The following is a 15,412-nucleotide window of genomic DNA, read 5'->3' as shown; positions in this document are numbered from 1 at the left end:
GTCTGGAGAATTCCATGGGCTGTATATTCCATGGAGTCGCAAAGAATACAACTAGGGCCTAACAATTTCAAATTTCAATAAAAGCATCCCAGGAGCACACATTCTCCTCTCTGTTTCTTTTCTTCCCACTTAGATTCAGACCTCATCCTCTATCACCTGGACCATCTCATCACCCTCTTACCTGGTCTCTCTGCTTCCAGACTCACTCCCCTTGACTCATGCAACCCTCCCACACCCAGAACCATTCTAAAATGTAGACCAGGCCCTGCCCCATCCAAGTAGGGGCTTCACATTCTCTTGGGTTATATCTCAGATCTAGGGTTGTGGACCTTCCACGGTTGAGCACTACACAGCCCCTTTGAGATTGTTTTCTGCTGTTTCCTCCATCACACACTCTCTCTCCTTCAAATGTCCCTAAGGACACTCAGAGACAAAGCAAGTATAAAGTGTGTTTGGGTTTCCTCCTGGGGAGTACTGTCCGGCCAAGAATGAGAGAAAGAGGCCAGAGCCATGGCTTCTCTGGGGACTCTGGGAATGAGGTGTCTGAGTGACATCAGGGTCTCTGCCTAGGGACACGGGATCATCTGTGCCATCCTTGCCGGTTCTGAGTCACAGTTCAGGCTGGGTATCTGTGTGGGAGAGGAAAGAGCCTATCCACAGACTCCCCCTGCAGAGCTGACGATTAGCAATTAACCAGGAGGAATCTCCAGGATGAAGTTAATTGGGGAACAGAGGGAGGGAAGCTAGATTCTAGGGACTTTGCCCTTGACCCAAAGGTATAAAGAGAAGGTCCCAGCTTCTCCTCAGGCTCCTAGGGCTTCCCTGAGCTGCTTGGCAGGAGCTGAAACACAGAACACCAAGGTGAGTCCAGAGTCCCCACATCCCAATCCCATCCCCATCTTAGCAGAAAATGGGCCCCTTGCCCCTGTCCTTACTGTGCTCGCATTTCCCGTCCCCTGTAACATCTCAGTCCCAGCCCAGCCTGGCTCACTGCCTCAGAGTCTGCAGAATGGACTCATGCTCTTTCAGGGCTTGGAATTCAGCTCTGCATGGTCCCCAACCCCAACAGTCAGGACTCTTAGAATAAGGTTGAGGGGTGGAGGGTGGGGGTGCTGAAGTAGATGGGGGTACTCCCACCCCAACAGCCACTGAGAACTCCTGGGGCAGTTCAAGGGGTCCTAAAGCAAATTGGAGACTTCCCAGACTTGGGGTCAGGGTGGGGACCCTCCTTAACTAAACCAGTCCTGGTTTGAGCCTCATACATGGCAGAAAGTCCCGTCAGTGTTTGTATTGCTGGGGCAGAGCGGGGAAGGGTAGGGATGGATAGGGAAAGAAGTTCACTTGTGAGGGTGAACCGCTGTACCTCTGGGACACCTCTGGTGGTACCTTCCTCTGTCATTAGAATGCTTGTTCCTGTTGCCACGTTCCATCGATCTGAGGGATTATTTCATTGACATCTGTTTCTCTGCTAGACTTTGAGCTTCCTGGGGGCAGAAGCTGTATCTGTATTTAGCTAGCTGTACTCCAGCATCGAGGTCAGCAACTTAGAAAGAGTAGATGCTCAATAAATACTTGCTGAATGAATGAATGAATCCCCAAATCTGTGCTGAGCACCTGTGTGATTCTTTGGGTGTGTGTGGGTGGAGGGTGTGCTTCACTGGGGGTGTGTTCGGGATCACACACCATGGGCGTTTGTGCAAGTGAGTGTATGGGTGTGGATGTTGGGGGATGAGTGTGTGAGTGTGTGTCAGTTTCCGGGGCACAGCAGTTGTCACTCAGTTTTGCTGTGCATCTGACACGCAGGCCCACAGTGTGCACTTGAGATGATGTCTTATGGAGAGAAGGTGGGAGGCCGGGCTGTCTCCCCACTCCCCACTCCCACTCCCCATGGGGGGCACATGATGCATGGAGCTGCCTTTGCCTACATGCCCAGCCCACAGGGTGAGTGCTACTCCCATCCCTGGACCTTGTTTGCCCTCTGTTGCATATGGCCCCACCCCGGAGGGAGGCCTCTAGCCCTCCGTCCAACCCCTCCAACCCTCCCTGGGACATGAGGCCCCAGGCAAATCCCCATCAGCCTTGTTTCCCAGTCTTGCACAGGATTCCAGGGACCTCGGCCTATGGCTTCCCCAGCGTGGGCTCCGTGGCCCTCCCAGAGCATGGCTGCCCCTATGGGGAGGTTGTGGAGCACCATGACCCACTGCCTGCCAAGCTGGCCCTGGAGGATGAGCGGAAGCCAGGTGGGCCTGGGTTGGGGTAGCAGGGGTGTTGGCAGTCATTGGCAGAACCCTCTACCCCCTGCACTCACAACCGCCTGTCTCCAGAACCCGGATTGGTCCAGAAGCTGCGCAGGGCTGGCGTGACTCTCCTCAAGGTGCCACTGATGCTTTGCTTCCTCTACCTCTTCGTCTGCTCCCTGGATGTGCTCAGCTCGGCCTTCCAGCTGGCTGGAGGTAGGGCAGAGGGGAGGGAGCCAGGGAAGGGGCCCGAAGCGTCTCGGACAATGCTGGCTTATGTTCCCCAGGGAAGGTGGCCGGCGACATCTTCAAGGACAACGCCATCCTGTCCAATCCGGTAGCGGGCCTGGTGGTGGGGATCCTGGTGACTGTGCTGGTACAGAGCTCAAGCACCTCCACATCCATTGTGGTCAGCATGGTCTCCTCTGGCTGTGAGTGGGCCCACCAGGGTCAGGGAGAGTAGAGGGGCCTTCAATGCTGGGCCTGGGGCTCTGGGTGGGAAGAGCAGGAGACAAGGGCAGAGGACAACGGGCTGCTCTGGCATCTCCCACTCTATTCTCCAAAGCGTGGCCTCGAGTCTCAGCCAGGAGGGGTACCCAGGAGCCGGGAAGGGTGGCAAGTGGGGAGTACAGGCCCAGGAAGGCTCACTTCCATGTCGCCACACACTCACTCATTCCATCAGTCGGGGGAACAGAACCAGAGGAATCAGAGAAACAGAACCTGCAGGAGGTATAGAGACATCTACAATTTATCACAAGGAACTGACTGTCGTGATTGCAAGGCAGGCTGGGCAGGCCATGGGGAAGGGCAGGCCAGAACTCAGAGGAAGAAGCTGATACCGCAGGGCACAGGTGGAATTTCCTCCCCAGGGAAGCCTCAGTTTTGCTCTTGGGGCCTTTCATCTCACTGGATGAGGCCCACCCAGATTACTGAGATTAATCTTGTTTCCTTAAGGTCAACTGATTGTTGAGGGAAATCACAGCAACATCTGGATCAGAGTTGCATTGAGTAACTGGGTACTAACCAAGCTGACACATGAAACTGACATCACACTCGTGTACGTATGTGCACACACAAGCACAGAGGCACAATATAGGACCCATGTCCTGATGGACACTCACCCACACACACAGTCACATATTCGCAGGGGCACTACGCATATGTGAACGTCAGTTTACACGCACGCACACAGCACATGCCCCTCGTACCTGTGATGCCAAGGCTGAGCAGAGTCAGCAGCGTGGCAAGAATGCCTGCTGAGTTGAGGATGTGGGCAACGGGTCTGACAGGAGGAACTGTGGGGGCAGGAGTTGAGTGGCCGCCCCACCCAGCTCCTGCCTCCTTCTACCAGTGCTGGAGGTGAGCTCTGCCATCCCCATCATCATGGGCTCCAACATCGGCACCTCCGTCACCAACACCATCGTGGCCCTGATGCAGGCGGGGGACAGAACTGACTTCCGGCGGTGAGGGGGGAGTGGGGAGGGGCCTGTCCTTGTTGGGGGAGGGTGGTCCCTCATGCTAGGAGCCCGTAGTCTGAGCGTCTCCCGGCTCCAGCCTGCCCTGCAACATGGCCTCCCCGCCCAGGGCCTTCGCGGGGGCTACTGTACACGACTGCTTTAACTGGTTGTCAGTTCTGGTTCTGCTGCCCCTGGAGGCTGCCACGGGGTACCTGCACCGCATCACTCGACTTGTGGTGGCCTCCTTCAACATCCGCGGTGGCCGCGATGCCCCTGACCTGCTCAAGATCATCACGGAGCCCTTCACTAAGCTCATCATCCAGGTAGAGGCAGGGCGGGTGTGAGGTGGGGCCCAGGGGATTGTAGGACCTCACCCTCACAGCCACCGCCCACACTGCCCACAGCTGGACAAGTCTGTGATTACCAGCCTTGCCTCGGGGGACGAGTCCCTGAGAAATCACAGCCTCATCCGGGTCTGGTGTTACCCAGACCCCACAGAGGTGAGTACCAGGTCCAGCCTTGATGAGAAGACTCCCTCTTCAGACAGCTGACTGCTAGCATCACGGTCTGTTTAAAAGCTCTGCAGAGACCTTGGCCGGAGAAGGCAATGGCAACCCACTCCAGTACTCTTGCCTGGAAAATCTCATGGACGGAGGAGCCTGGTAGGCTGCAGTCCATGGGGTCGTGAAGAGTCGGACACGACTGAGAAATTTCATTTTCACTTTTCGCTTTTATGCATTGGAGAAGGAAATGGCAACCCACTCCAGTGTTTTTGCCTGGAGAATCCCAGAGATGGGGGAGCCTGGTGGGCTGCCGTCTATGGCGTCGCACAGAGTCGGACACGACTGAAGCGACTTAGCAGCAGCAGCACCAGAAACCTTGGCAATCCTTTAGCTTGGGAGGACAAGTAGGGGGCACTTCTGCTATGATGCTGCACCTGTGGCGGATATTGCTACACCCTCCCAGGCTCACACCGGCTCAGGCAGTCATTGCTAATCAATTAGAGTTGGCAAGTTATTGAATTAGCCCAAAGATCAGTTCTCAAAGTGTGGGCCAACGGCACACCTACCACCTGGGAACCCACTAGAGACACAAAGTATCTGGCCCTTTCCTAGACCCACTAAATTAGAAAAAAGAAATCTGGTGGAGCCCAGCAGTCTGCATTTCAACAAGCCCACTAGTTGAAGAACCACTGATCTGGCTCAACCTTGTGGTTTCACAGGTAAAGAAATAGGCTCCAAGAGGCTAAGAAACTCTTTAGAGCTTGTTCTATCGCTTCAGGGCCCCGAGCATAGGTCTTGCATTCTAGGGCTGTCTCTCCCCATCGGGATCTAGGGAGTTGCTTAGTGACAGCTCTTGCATATTTGGGGGCCCGGGTAATGTGCAGAGGAGGGCAGGGAGAGAGCGCTACAAGGATGCCTGGGAAAACCAGGACCAACAGGGAACCGGCCCAGGAGCAGGACAAGCAGGTGATGGAGACCTCACTGGAGACACACAGCCACTTGTACTGATACTGGGGTCCTTCTGCTGGAGACTGCCGCAGGCTTGTGCCCCCTTGTCCTGTGTGTTCTTCCTGCTGTTTCCTGGCTTCTCACGCCTGGGATGAGGCTCCGTTTGGATCAGTTGGACACTCATTGACCAGCCATCACACCAGGCTAACAAGGAAGCAGGCAATTACCACACTTTCTCATTCAGCCATCAAATAAGGAAAACGCTTCATCAAGACCATAATCCATCGTATCTGCTGCTGCTGCTGCTAAGTCGCTTCAGTCGTGTCCGACTCTGTGCGACCCCATAGACAGCAGCCCACCAGGCTCCCCCATCCCTGGGATTCTCCAGGAAAGAACACTGGAGTGGGTTGCCATTTCCTTCTCCAATGCATGAAAGTGAGAAGTGAAAGTGAAGTCGCTCAGTCGTGTCCGACTCTTCGCGACCCCATGGACTGCAGCCTACCAGGCTCCTCCATCCATGGGATTTTCCAGGCAAGAGTACTTGAGTGGGGTGCCATTGCCTTCTCCAATCTACAGTATCTACTTCCCCTTGATTATGACATACAAGTAACGCCATCAAGAAAGAAAGACGAGGAAACAGCACAGCTTCTTCACTCCCTATTGATGTTCCTGGACTTAATCCCAGCGTGAACAGAGAACATTCTTTCAACCGGCCCTGCAAGCTTCCTTTGCATCTGAGTGGCACACAGCTCCAGCTCAGTGCTGAGTATTCAAGGCAGTTCGATATCAAAAAGCCCATGCAGACAGCTTTTGCAGTGGCTTTATGACCCCACTAACACATCTCTCCTCACAAGCACGCTGGGCAGTCTCCAAGCTCTCTGAATCACTAAAATCCCCTCTGCTTCACTGCAAAGTGAGTCACACACTTTGATCAAAAAGCGAGCTGTGGAAAGAAGTTCCTCGGCCCGTGGTGATCCTTGCTTACTGAAATCCCCGCCGCCCGCCTGCAGCTGCATTCGGCCAGTCTCCCTTTGCAGGATGCAAATGGGGCCTTCACCCGATGGAACTCTTAGTGATGCTGGTGAGGTGGACATGGTCCACCTGGAACTTGAGGTCCAGCGACCAGAAGCAAGCTGCCCAGTTCCCTGTCTTCACACGTTCCTCCATGGCTCCTGCTACCACTCGCCTGTGCACTGGTTTCTCAACCCAGCCCTCCTGGGGAAACCTTTCCTTGACAGCAGGGTCCAGATAGAATTTCCTTGGCCTGGAGAGTGGCAGGGGGTGGGAGGTAAGCTCCCGGTCCTGGCCCTCTCTCTGGGACAGTCCCCTCAGGAAAGTGGTTCACAATCATGTGCCCTGGCAGCTCCTCCTACACGTTTCCTTTGGCCACTGGGTCTCCCTGTGGCCCCTTCTGACCTGTTCTCACTGCCTCCAGCTTGCACCAAGCCAGGCCCAATATCGCCTGAGCCAGCCTCCAGGGCACCTATGTGATTGGTAGTCTGGGATTTTCCAGATGGTGAAAGAAAAAGCCAGAGTTGGTATTAGTATTCCAACAACTCTTTATGCTCAGGGGATCCTGACACTGTCCTGGGAATTACCTTCCTGTTTGGTCACCCTGTGGATTGTCAACCCTACATGCATGGATGAAAGAAGCTTCTTCCACAGACTTGCAACCTGGGAGACAGGGATTATCACACCCCATTTTTAAAAATTTATTTATTTTTTGGCTGCGGTGGGTCTTTGTTGCTGCATGTGGGCTCTCTCTAGTTGTGGTGAGTGGGGGCTACTTCTTAATTGTGGTGTGCGGGCTTCTCACTGTGGTGGCTTCTCTTGTTGCAGGGCACGGGCTCTAAGTGCACCAGGCTTCAGCAGTTGTAGCTCGAGGGCTCAGTAGTTGTGATACAGAAGCTTAGTTGCTCTGCAGCACGTGGGATCTTAGTTCCAGGACCAGGGACCCAACCTGTGTCCCCTACCTTGGCAGGCAGATTGCTAACCACTGGACCAGGGAAGCCCCTCACAACCCCATTTTAAACAGGCTCAGACAGGTTTGTCCAAGGCTATGCAACTGAGGGGAGACCAAAGTCCTGGCGTAAACTACACCCCACACTCCTGACTCTCCATTTCGACTTCTCTTCCAGATGTATATCCCACCATATGTGTCCATTGCCCACTCTGACTATCCGGCATAAATGCCAGCAGGTGACCACAGCCACTTGGAGACCCTCCAGGGGTGATAGGTAGGGCTGTAAAAATGAATTCTCCTCTTCGCCACCAGAGGGTGCCACTAGCACGGCACTCACGCTCTGCTTCCAGGAAAACAAAGACCCTAGAACACCCCTTCTCCTGGAGGAGCGGCTACAGTACAGGCCCAAACACTGCTGCTATTTCCCCGCCCGCCTCCCTCCGGGGTGGTGGGGAGAATTCCTGGAGCTCACATCCCTCTGTGAACTTAATCTGGTGGCTCCGATGGCGAAAAGGCTGCCTGCAATGCGGGAGACCTGGGTTCAATCCCTGGGCTGGGACGATCCTTTGGAGAAGGAAATGGCAACCCACTCCAGTATTCTTGCCTGGAGAATCCCATGGACAGAGGAGCCTGGCGGGCCACAGTCCATGAGCTCACAAAGAGTCAGACATGACTGAGCAGCTAACACTTTCACATTTTCAGTTGCCAGAAGTCTCCTTAGTTTGGGTTGTCTCTTCAGGCACATAAATTCCACACTTTGTTTTTCCAGATTTCTCACAACTAGCCCCTGGGGAGAAGTGGGCTGCATTATGGACCGCACGCTGCAGACAAGGAAACGGAGGCTCAGAGAGGTTTCGTGTTTGGTCCAGTGTCACACAGCAGGGAGTGCTCAGCTGGGGTTTGAGCACAGCTCTTTTCTTATCCTGCTTTAGAGAAAACAGGATCAGTGAGGTGGCATGACCTGCGCAAGATAGTTGGGATAAAAAGCAGGACTAAACTCAGATCTACCTGATAGCAAAAACCTGGCTCCCTCCCAGTTACCATCGCTTTCCCAGCCGGCTTTTGCAATCAAGCCCATCAGAGACCATTTTCTCTGATTTCTCAGCCTGTGATTATGGCCGAGGCTTGAAGGTGCTGCAGGGCTCTAATATGGGCGCACAGATGAGTACGCTGCCCCACTCACGGGAGAACATGCCACTACAATAAGCCCCGATTTAAAGTCATGTGCCATAAGTAGTCCTTATCTCTAACAAGTGTGTGTTAGTCACTCAGTTTTGTCTGACTGTTTGTAAACCGCATGGACTCTAGCCCACCAGGCTCTTCTGTTCATGGAATTCTCCAGACAAGAATACTGGAGTGGGTTGCCAATGCCTTCTCTAGGGGATCTTTCCAACCCAGGGATCGAACCCTGGTCTCCCACATTGCAGGCAGATTCTTTATCATCTGAGCCAGCAGGGAAGCCCATCTCTAACACACATTTTTTTTAAATGACACGATTTAGAATAAAACATAAAGGATCTGTAAATCCAAGTGCCATACCCCACTTGAGCCCCTCCCCCCAGCACCCAGGGAGGTCAGAGGGGTGTAAGCTGCTGACCCCCTAGGGAGAACGGGACCAGGGTCTATATCAGCTCCCACAGGTGGCAGAATGTGGTGACAGACACTGTGGTTCTTGCATTTTGCTAGGGACCCAAGGAGTCACTACCCCTTTCCAGGACCCAAGTTGTCCTTCGTGACATGGCTTTTCTGCAGCCAAGCCTGGCCCACTTTCTCCTTTCACTGACAGGACGCTGGGGGAAAGGTAAGGAGCCTCAGGTTGCATTTTTTAAAAAGAACTCCTTAGGGAATTCCCTGGCAGTCCAGGGGTTAGGACTCCACACTTTCACTGCCGAGGGCCTGGGTTCAATCCCTGGTCAGGGAACTAAGATCCTACAAGCTGTGCCAGGAAAAAAAAAAAAAATCCCTAACTCAAGAAGGCTACAAAGGAGTGGTCCCCAGGTCAGACTGGCCTTCACAGAATTATAAAGTACATCTTGAAGCAGTTGCCAACATTTACAGATTGGGAGATTTTATCTAAATGTTCAGAGTTGTGGTTTCTCTTGTAAAAGCAGGCCCTTTGGCTGAGCTGGGCTGCATCTCTGGATGGTGACAGTGGCCTGGAGCTCAGCAGCTGCTGCCCCTTTAGACCCAACATGCTTCCCAACACCTCCACACACAGCCTGAGCCCCTCATCTAGGCGACCTGCCTGGCCCTGGGCCCTCTGAGTTAAAGGACCTCCTCCGGAACCCTCTCCTCTTCACTGACATTAGAGGGGGAGGGAAGAAATATGGGGCCTGGGCCCTCGGCTCCATCCTCTCTGGACAAGGAATTGAGGAAAACTCCAGAACTTGGGCTAGATGCCCGAGGGGAGAGGATGGGGCAAGGGTACCGGGGAAGAGGGGGGCACTGAGGCAGGGATTGATAATAAAAGATGGGAAAGGGAGAGTTTCCAGAAGTGGGCCATGGTCAGCAGCATCCAGGGCCAAGGAGAGGTGGGAGAAACATGGACAAGACGCCATCTGATCAGGAGGCCCCTGCAGGCCCCGGTGAGAGCCAGATCAGTGAGTTGATGCAGTAGAGTATTCTGAAGGCTAACTTCAGCCAGATTCTCCTGTGGCAGATGTTTTCACCCCCATTTCATCACTAGAGGAAACAGAGGGCGAGCAAAGCACCCAAGGGCATGCAGTCAAAAGGACCACCTGTATCCTCTCCATCCCCATCTCTCCCTAACCCCCATTTTAGCCCCAGTCTCAGAATGCATTTTCCTAAATTGCTATGTCAATCTCAGCCATGAAATTAAGACGCTTGCTCCTTGGAAGGAAAGCTATGACCAACCTAGACAGCATATTAAAAAGCAGAGACATTAGTTTGCCAACAAAGGTTCACTTAGTCAAAGTTATGGTTTTTCCAGTGGACATGTATGGATGTGAGAGTTGGGCCATAAAGAAAGCTGAGCGCTGAAGAATTGATGCTTTTGAACTGTGGTGTTGGAGAAGACTTTTGAGAGTCCCTTGGACTGCAAGGAGATCAAACTAGTCAGTCCTAAAGGAAATCAGTCCTGAATATTCATTGGAAGGACTGATGCAGAAGCTGAAGCTCCAATACTTTGGCCACCTGATTTGAAGAACTGATTCATTAGAAAATACTCTGATGCTGGGAAAGATTGAAGGCAAGAGGAGAAGTGGACGACAGAATGAGATGGTTGGATGGCATCATCGACTTGATGGACATGAGTTTGAGCAAGCTCTGGGAATCAGTGGTGGACAGGGAAGCCTGGTGTGCTGCAGTCCGAGGGGTTGCAAAGAGTCAGACATGACTGAGCAACTGAACTGAACTGACCTCTCCTCTTAATCTAGGTTCCCACTCCTATGCCCAGGGCAGAGGCCAACACCAGCCGGATGCTCAGGAATGCCACCCTGGAGAAATGTGAGTGCCCACAGTATGGGAGATGTCCAGCCCAGCAGGGAAGAGCCTGGCAGAGGCAGGGCTATCTTCCACCTGGCCACTGCTGCTTCCAGCCCAGGAGGACAGCTGTTGGCCAGCCTAGCTCCTGGGCTTGGGTCAGACTCTCATGTAGAGGTTGAAGGAACACGAGGTTCTGAGTCCAAGAGGGTGGCAAAGGTTGGGGGCTGGGAGCCGGATTGAGGGGGCAGCAACTTGATACCACTCCCCAACCCCACAGGCAACCACATCTTTGTGGACACGGGGCTGCCTGACCTAGCTGTGGGGCTCATCCTCCTGGCTGGCTCCCTGGCACTCCTGTGCACCTGTCTCATCCTCCTTGTCAAGATCCTCAACTCTCTGCTCAAGGGCCAGGTGGCCAAGGTCATTCAGAAGGTTATCAACACTGGTGAGCCCCAAGTGGTGGGTGGGCAGGCCCCAGGACAGGCCTTCTGGATCTTGTTAATCCTTCCACTGCCTTACTGTGTGATCTGGGTAAAGCCCTACCATCTTTGAGCCTCAGTTTCCCCATGTGAACAAAGAACAGGTTGGACTGGGTGATATATGAGGTCCCTGAGATGCTGACAAGCTGGGAATCTGTGGCTGCTTCCGTTCCAGCAGGTGGCTCCAAAGGGATTCCCAGAGGCCATTGTTTGATTCAATTAACAGTCATTAAGTCCCCTCTGTGTACCAAGCACAGAGTGGTGTGAGGGATACAGAGGTGAGCCTCACAGAGATGGCTCTTGCCCTCAGGGGGCTCATAGCACACATGGGAAGACAGTAAAAAAATAAATGATCGAGGGGGGATGAATTTAGATAAAAGAGAACAGTAACTGCCAAACAGAAAGCAAAAACAGCAAGTAGAGTATGGAAGAGTTGCTTTTGATAGGTGGTCAGTGGCTTCTGTGCAGAGGTGACATTTGAGCAGGGACCTACATGTGAAGCAGTCAGACGTGGCCGAAGAGCTTTTTGAGTGGAGGGAACAGTACATGCAAAGGCTCTGAGGCAGGCTTGTGGCACAGAAAGATGGCCAGCCCTGTGGTGGGAGCTCGGTGAGTGAGGTGGACAGAGCCAGGGAGAGGTCAGCGAGGTAACAGGGCCCTGCAGGCTGCACTTAGAGCCTGGACTTTATCCAGGGCGATGGGGGTACTTTGGGGGTTGGGGCAGTGACACCATCCAACTTTCATTTAAGCCTCATGTTGAGCTTTGGGGACCCCACCTGGCATGGGCAGAGGCCGTATGACAAATGCTAGAATAAGGGGCATTTGTGGATCTGTGAGAGTTCAGAGGAAGGAGAAGCAAAGTCTGCCTAGGGACTGGCGTCAGGGAGGGCTCTCCAGCGGCAGTGATATCCACGCTGAGTCCTGAGCATGAATATTTAGGAGTGAGGAAGCTATCCCAGGCAGAGGGAACAAGGGAGCAAAAGTGTGATGGAAGCAGGCTAAGGGTCTTTAATCCAAGATCAAGGAGGACCAGGAGAAGCTGCCGCAGTTGAGCAGGAGACTGACAAGGTGCCACTTGGAAGCTGGCATCGGAGACCTCCTCCCCAAGAAACGTCCCCGCCCCTCTCAATCCCCTCCCACTGATCCTACTGACAGTTTCCTCGCAGACTTTCCCACCCCCTTCACCTGGGCCACAGGCTACTTTGCCATGGTGGTAGGGGCCAGCATGACCTTTGTCGTCCAGAGCAGTTCTGTGTTCACCTCAGCCATCACCCCACTCATCGGTGAGTCCTTACACGGAGGCAGGTTCTGGTGGGGAGGGGCCGGCAGGGAAAGGACTGAAGGAGGGAGCTGGGGAGCCCATGTCCTCTCCTCTGCCCCCAGGCCTCCGTGTGATCAGCATTGAGCGCGCCTACCCGCTCACACTAGGCTCTAACATCGGTACCACCACCACGGCCATACTGGCTGCCCTGGCCAGCCCCCGGGAGAAGCTGTCCAGTGCTTTCCAGGTGAGCTTGGGAGAGGAGCCCTGCCAGAGGGAGGGCAGGGCTAAGACCGGCACCTGAAGCCTGACCCAATGTAGGCAGTGTGTACCAAACAGTTTTTGACTGCCTAGTACGGGGCACCTGCTATGCCAGACTCTGGAAATCATATGGGCAAAGTATATCTGGTGCCACCATCAAGACCTTAGAGTCTAACAAGGGAGACATTGCTGAGAACCCAGAGTCAGACACGACTGAGCGTGTGTGCGCGTGCATACATGCCAATCAATGAACAAGAGTCGGTGGGATTCACACTCTAGGGAAGGGGTGCTGTTAGGAGGGGGCCTGGCTCCATCTGGGGGATCAAGGACTGCGGGGCAGACAGCAAAGGGGTTGCTGCTCTAGGAGCAAAGGAGTAACTGATAAGCCAGGATGTTGCCCACTCAGGAGGCCAGAGCTTCTGAACCAGAAATCAGTATGAATCTTTCAGCTCCTGGATCTGGATGGGATCTGCTGGGGAACTCCTGAGAGAGGGCTTAGTGGGAAGAAATGTGGAGAGTTTAGGGCAGCAGTTATGTACCCACTGGTCCGGAAGTGTACCAGTGTTTCACTGGGGGCGTGCTAGCCCTGAGTGCTGACTTTCCTGCTGCCCAGAGCCAGTGGTCCCGTCATCTAATCCTGACTCGGGAGCTAGGGCCCATGCCCGCCTCTGCCCCTCTGCCCTCTCCCCTGCAGATTGCCCTCTGCCACTTCTTCTTCAACATCTCCGGCATCCTGCTGTGGTACCCCGTGCCCTGCACGCGCCTGCCTATCCGCATGGCCAAGGCGTTGGGCAAATGCACGGCCAAGTATCGCTGGTTCGCTGTCCTCTACCTCCTCCTGTGCTTCCTGCTGCTGCCCTCGATGGTGTTTGGGCTCTCCATGGCAGGCTGGCGGGCTATGGTAGGTGTGGGTGCACCCTTAGGGGCCCTGCTGGCCTTCGTGGTACTTGTCAGCGTGCTGCAGAGTCGCAGCCCCGGGTACCTGCCCAAGTGGCTGCAGACGTGGGACTTCCTGCCCCTATGGATGCACTCCCTGAAGCCCCTGGACCGCCTCATCACCCGTGCCACCCTGTGCTGTGCCAGGGCCGAGCCCTGCTCACCCCCACTGCCCGCCAGGGTCTTCCTGGAGGAACTGCCCCCCGCCACACCCTCCCCCTGCCTTGCCATGCCCCATCACCACAATGCCACCCGTCTCTAGGCTCCAGCCCAGATGGCTGCCTGGAGCCAGAAGGGGCCTGTGTCTGAGATGCCCAGGGTGGAAGGGCAAAGAGGTGCGACGGGGCATGTGCCGGTGCTTGTACAGGTCCTGGGAGGTCTTGGCTTGTGCAGCTGAGAGTCAGTGTGTGTGTGCATGTGGGGGGGCCGCATGCCAACTGCAAGGTATCTGGGTATGATTGTGAGTCCTTTGCATATGTATTTGGAAGCCTGCACTTGTGTCCCTGTGTACACACAACCCTGACTAGGCTGGGTGGGAATGAGGGTGAGTCCGTGTACGTGACCTACAGCTGTTTGCTAGGGCACAGATGTGGGTGCCTGATCACTGCTTGAATTCTCACCCCGTCCCTGCCACCTTCCTTCCTCCATGATACCATTCTCCTCATCCTCGCCCAGGGTTTCTGCATCTCTGCTACAAGCCCCTTCCTAACACTGCCTGATTAAAAAGAAAAGAAAGAAATGAAACTCTCATTGTGCACTTGGAAATCTGCTTGCTCTCCATCTGGAGAGGAGGAACAGATCATGGTTTGAGGCTCAGCAGTACTGTCTCCCCTCCGAAAGAGAGCCTGCTGTGCCCTGGGAAAGCCAGCCAACAAGCTCTCCCCAACAATCCTCCTGACCCTGCCTAACGAGTCCAATCCACAATTCAAACTCCCTGGAAGCCCCCTTGAGGGCTACCTTAAGGCAAGTGGAAGGAGGGCTCTGTGCACCTCTATCTCCCAACCCCAGCAGGCTGACCTCTGCTCTCTACCTGTCTCCCTCCTCTTCTCTGGGATAAAATCAGTTCTCCAGAAACCAAGTGACAGGTGGGGCCCGTCAGGGCTACTGGAGGAAGGAGAGGGAGGGTGGAGATGGGCAAGAGAAGCCATGCCCTGGGCCCCAGGGTGCAGCGGGCAGAGACCAGCCACTTTCCCTCCCACCTTTATACTCTGCCTTTGGGCAGTAAACCAGGCTTCATTTAAGCCCACCCAAGTTTTTCAATTCCTCCTCTCCCATAGGGCCCCCTGAACAGAGGTCTGCAGAAGGAGAGGCAAAGTGTGGGCAATGCCACAGCTCCTCCCTCTAGTCCAGGGACATCTCTGGGGCCTTTGGACCCCAAAGTGGCAGGAAGACTGTAGGGCCCCGCATCTAGTTGTGATGGTCTACAACACTTGCCTCCCCACCTCCACATCCACCCCCTTTGAAGTGTTGTGGGGGGATGCAAGGGCCTGGAAGCCCCAGAGCTGTTCTCCAAGCTACCAACCCCATCATGTTACCCACCCACAGCCCTTGCTAGTGCTTCTTTTTGCTAGGTGGAGGTGAGAAGTACTCTGGCCCCAGCTTAGGGAGTGGTGCGGGAGGGTGGGGAGGGGACTTCCTTTAGAGTTTGTCCCACACAGACTTGTGGAAGTTTTGTGGGAAAGGATACTCAGGTCTGAGTTAGAGGGTTTGAGGAGGCTACCCCCTCCTCAGCTTGGGTGTCCCTAGGGGCCCTGGGGAGGCACCAAGGCCCTCGGACTCTGGCCTAGGGAGTTAGTGCAGAGGCAGGGCACCCACGGGAGGTCCTGAGATAGAGCCTAGGAGACTGGGAAGCCTCTGGACTCATACCAATCTCACCAGGCACCCTTCCGCAAGGATCTAGTAAAGTACCTTCCTCATCGGCAA

The 15,412-nt window shown here is 54.5% G+C and overlaps 1 protein-coding gene across 2 annotated transcripts; it reads left to right on the top strand.

Moving 5' to 3' along the window:
• The first annotated feature begins 213 nt into the window (after nucleotides 1–213).
• SLC34A1 (solute carrier family 34 member 1) lies at nucleotides 214–14,233 on the top strand. Of its 2 annotated transcripts, XM_025292931.2 has the most exons (13): nucleotides 216–861; nucleotides 1,804–1,941; nucleotides 2,091–2,240; nucleotides 2,325–2,453; nucleotides 2,525–2,668; nucleotides 3,589–3,700; nucleotides 3,822–4,017; nucleotides 4,099–4,194; nucleotides 10,504–10,573; nucleotides 10,830–10,997; nucleotides 12,198–12,314; nucleotides 12,415–12,539; nucleotides 13,248–14,233. In XM_025292931.2, exons 2-13 carry the CDS (start codon nucleotides 1,824–1,826, stop codon nucleotides 13,749–13,751), a joined length of 1,929 nt encoding a protein of 642 aa, XP_025148716.1. In that variant the 5' UTR covers nucleotides 216–861; nucleotides 1,804–1,823; the 3' UTR covers nucleotides 13,752–14,233. The 2 variants fall into 2 exon arrangements, with proteins under 2 accessions (XP_025148721.1, XP_025148716.1); XM_025292936.2 differs by lacking the exons at nucleotides 10,504–10,573; nucleotides 10,830–10,997; nucleotides 12,198–12,314; nucleotides 12,415–12,539; nucleotides 13,248–14,233 and adding an exon at nucleotides 5,722–6,860 and having other exon boundaries at nucleotides 214–861.
• The last annotated feature ends 1,179 nt before the right edge of the window (nucleotides 14,234–15,412 follow it).

The sequence above is a fragment of the Bubalus bubalis genome, chromosome 9 (assembly GCF_019923935.1).
Source record: "Bubalus bubalis isolate 160015118507 breed Murrah chromosome 9, NDDB_SH_1, whole genome shotgun sequence".
NCBI classification, from domain to species: domain Eukaryota; kingdom Metazoa; phylum Chordata; class Mammalia; order Artiodactyla; family Bovidae; genus Bubalus; species Bubalus bubalis.
This window is presented reverse-complemented; position numbering and strand designations above follow the sequence as displayed.

Bases quoted from the DNA above. Each gene is read 5' to 3' on its own strand.
- SLC34A1 (XM_025292931.2), top strand. From the start codon at position 1,824: ATGATGTCTTATGGAGAGAAGGTGGGAGGCCGGGCTGTCTCCCCACTC. The intron at 2,669-3,588 runs GTGAGTGGGCCC...TCCTTCTACCAG, and splicing joins CAGCATGGTCTCCTCTGGCT to TGCTGGAGGTGAGCTCTGCC. The intron at 3,701-3,821 runs GTGAGGGGGGAG...CTCCCCGCCCAG, and splicing joins GACAGAACTGACTTCCGGCG to GGCCTTCGCGGGGGCTACTG.